This window comes from Magnolia sinica, chromosome 18 (assembly GCF_029962835.1).
Source record: "Magnolia sinica isolate HGM2019 chromosome 18, MsV1, whole genome shotgun sequence".
Lineage (NCBI taxonomy): Eukaryota > Viridiplantae > Streptophyta > Magnoliopsida > Magnoliales > Magnoliaceae > Magnolia > Magnolia sinica.
This window is the reverse complement of record NC_080590.1, coordinates 25,288,989-25,291,069: the sequence shown is the minus strand read 5'-3', so window position 1 is coordinate 25,291,069 and position 2,081 is coordinate 25,288,989. Positions and strand designations below refer to the sequence as shown.

Here is a 2,081-nt window from a genome sequence, read left to right as displayed (position 1 = left end):
GAAAGAATCTGAGTTGGACTCGTATGCTAAATTCGATCCCAGTTTTGGGTCTAGAGAGCCTAATCTGGCTAAGATTAGCTTTATCTAGAAGCATCGAGCGTCTAGTGGGCTGCGGGAGGTCATTTGGCTTGAGGAAAAAAGAGTTGGGAGCACCTACGCTAGCTTGTTTTGCAAGACTGTCTGCCACCGAGTTCCCTTCTCTTAGAGTATGTGCAAATTTGATATTAAGGGACTGGACGAGTTGCTGAACCGATCCTAAAAGGTACCAAATGTTCCAAGAGGAATGGTTGTTCGAATTACTCACAACATCGAAGATCACTCTGACTTGAATCCATATACTAGAGCCACCAATGTTGGAGAGGCTCCTACCACTATAGAATTTAGAAAAGTACTTTGAGTGGAAATGCTTGGCCCATAGAGATGTCCCTTGCAGAAGCCTCCATACCATTTTGTAGCGAAAAGCTTTCATGATATATGCCAATCTTCTAATGCCTAGACCACCTTCACTAAGAGGATTATATAGATTCTTCCAACTAACACAATGTCGACGATTACCATGTTCAGAGGTACCCCAAAAGAAAGAGGCTAGCATCTTCTCGATCTGTTTAAATGCCTTACTCGGAACGCTAAGGGCCGAGAGGATATGCACAGGGATACCACCAAGAACATGATTAATAAGCACCAACTTGGCAGCTTGATTTAGGAGCTTGGCCTTCCATCCCGCTATCCGATGCTCAATATTGTGTATGAGAGGAAGGATATGCTGATAACAGACTTTCCCTTTCACTAACGGAGCTCCTAGGTAAGTTAGGGGAAAGTTAGATTACTAGAAGCCAGTTAGAAGAGTTTTTTGTGTCGCTGTTCCATATGGGGCCTTCTTGGGGAAGATGAAGTAGCTTTTTGACACATTAACCCTCTACCTCGAACCTGTCTCATAGGAGTGGATGACAGCAGGGAGGGAACGAATCGAAGAAATTCTGTCATTTATAAATTTAATCGTGTCATCAGCAAACAGAAGATGGGAAATGGAGCTATTGTTCCTGGGGACTTTGTAGGGGAGGCATGTTCCAGAGAGGAAAAGGTGGGTGAGCCCTCTACTTAAGACCTCCATTACAATAATGAATAAGGCCGAGGAAAGGGGATCTCCTTGGCAGAGGCCCCTAAAAGATTGGAAGAAGCCGAACGATCTTCCATTGACGAGCGTAGAGAACCGGTAGCCCTCCCAACATTGTTTTGCTAGATGAATCCATACTGAGCTGAATCAAATGCTAGGAGAGTGTCTTTGATGAAACACCATTCCATCTTATCATAGGCCTTTTCCATATCCAACTTGAGTATGATATTGCCCCCAACCATTTTCCTATCTATATTGAAAGCCATCTTTGAAGCTATAGATATGCTTTCCGCTATAGATCTGTCCTTCGTAAATGTAATTTGCTCATTGAAAATAATAGCAGGAAGAATGTGAGACAATCTAGAGGTGATGATCTTGAAAAATATCTTCTAGATACAGTTGCAAAGACTTATGGGCTTGTAGTTAGTGAAACCGGATGCATATGGCTTCTTGGGAATAAGGAAGATTGAAGTGCAGCAGAATGATCTGTGAATATTGCCTGCCTGGAAGAATTCAATAGCAGCTTGAAGGATGTCATTCTTTATAACATCCCAACAAGACATGTAGAAACCACCAGAAAAACCATCTGGGTGATGTGATACGACCCGTACATCAGGTGCACCGTACATTGTTTGTACCGGGCCCCAAAATCAGGCTGATGTAATACTCCGATGGGTTACAAGTTGAGAAATGGTTGAGATGGGAAGCACACCACGAAAATTGTTTAAATTGTGCATGAAAATAGCTTTATCAGAACTCGTAGTATTCTAATACTCATCTGACCAGGCCATGCAAACTTAGAATTCTAGACATGATTTTAATCAATTCGTAATGGTGTGGCCCCTTTAACCTTGTATTAGACTCAATTTTAGTATCCATGGTGAAAATATGACGAAGCTGATAATGAAATGATTGCACTGATCCAATAAATGAGCATGATTAAGCCCTCTACAAACCTAGGCAAGTC

General features: G+C 42.1%; 1 protein-coding gene across 1 annotated transcript; it reads right to left on the bottom strand.

The window, feature by feature from the left end:
* Window positions 1-1,236: 1,236 nt before the first annotated feature.
* LOC131232316 (uncharacterized) lies at window positions 1,237-1,743 on the bottom strand. The gene is made up of 2 exons (XM_058228553.1): window positions 1,512-1,743; window positions 1,237-1,364 (listed from the first exon to the last, which is right to left on the bottom strand). The coding sequence occupies exons 1-2, from the start codon at window positions 1,741-1,743 to the stop codon at window positions 1,237-1,239; spliced, it is 360 nt and encodes a 119-aa protein (XP_058084536.1).
* Between the last annotated feature and the right edge of the window lie 338 nt (window positions 1,744-2,081).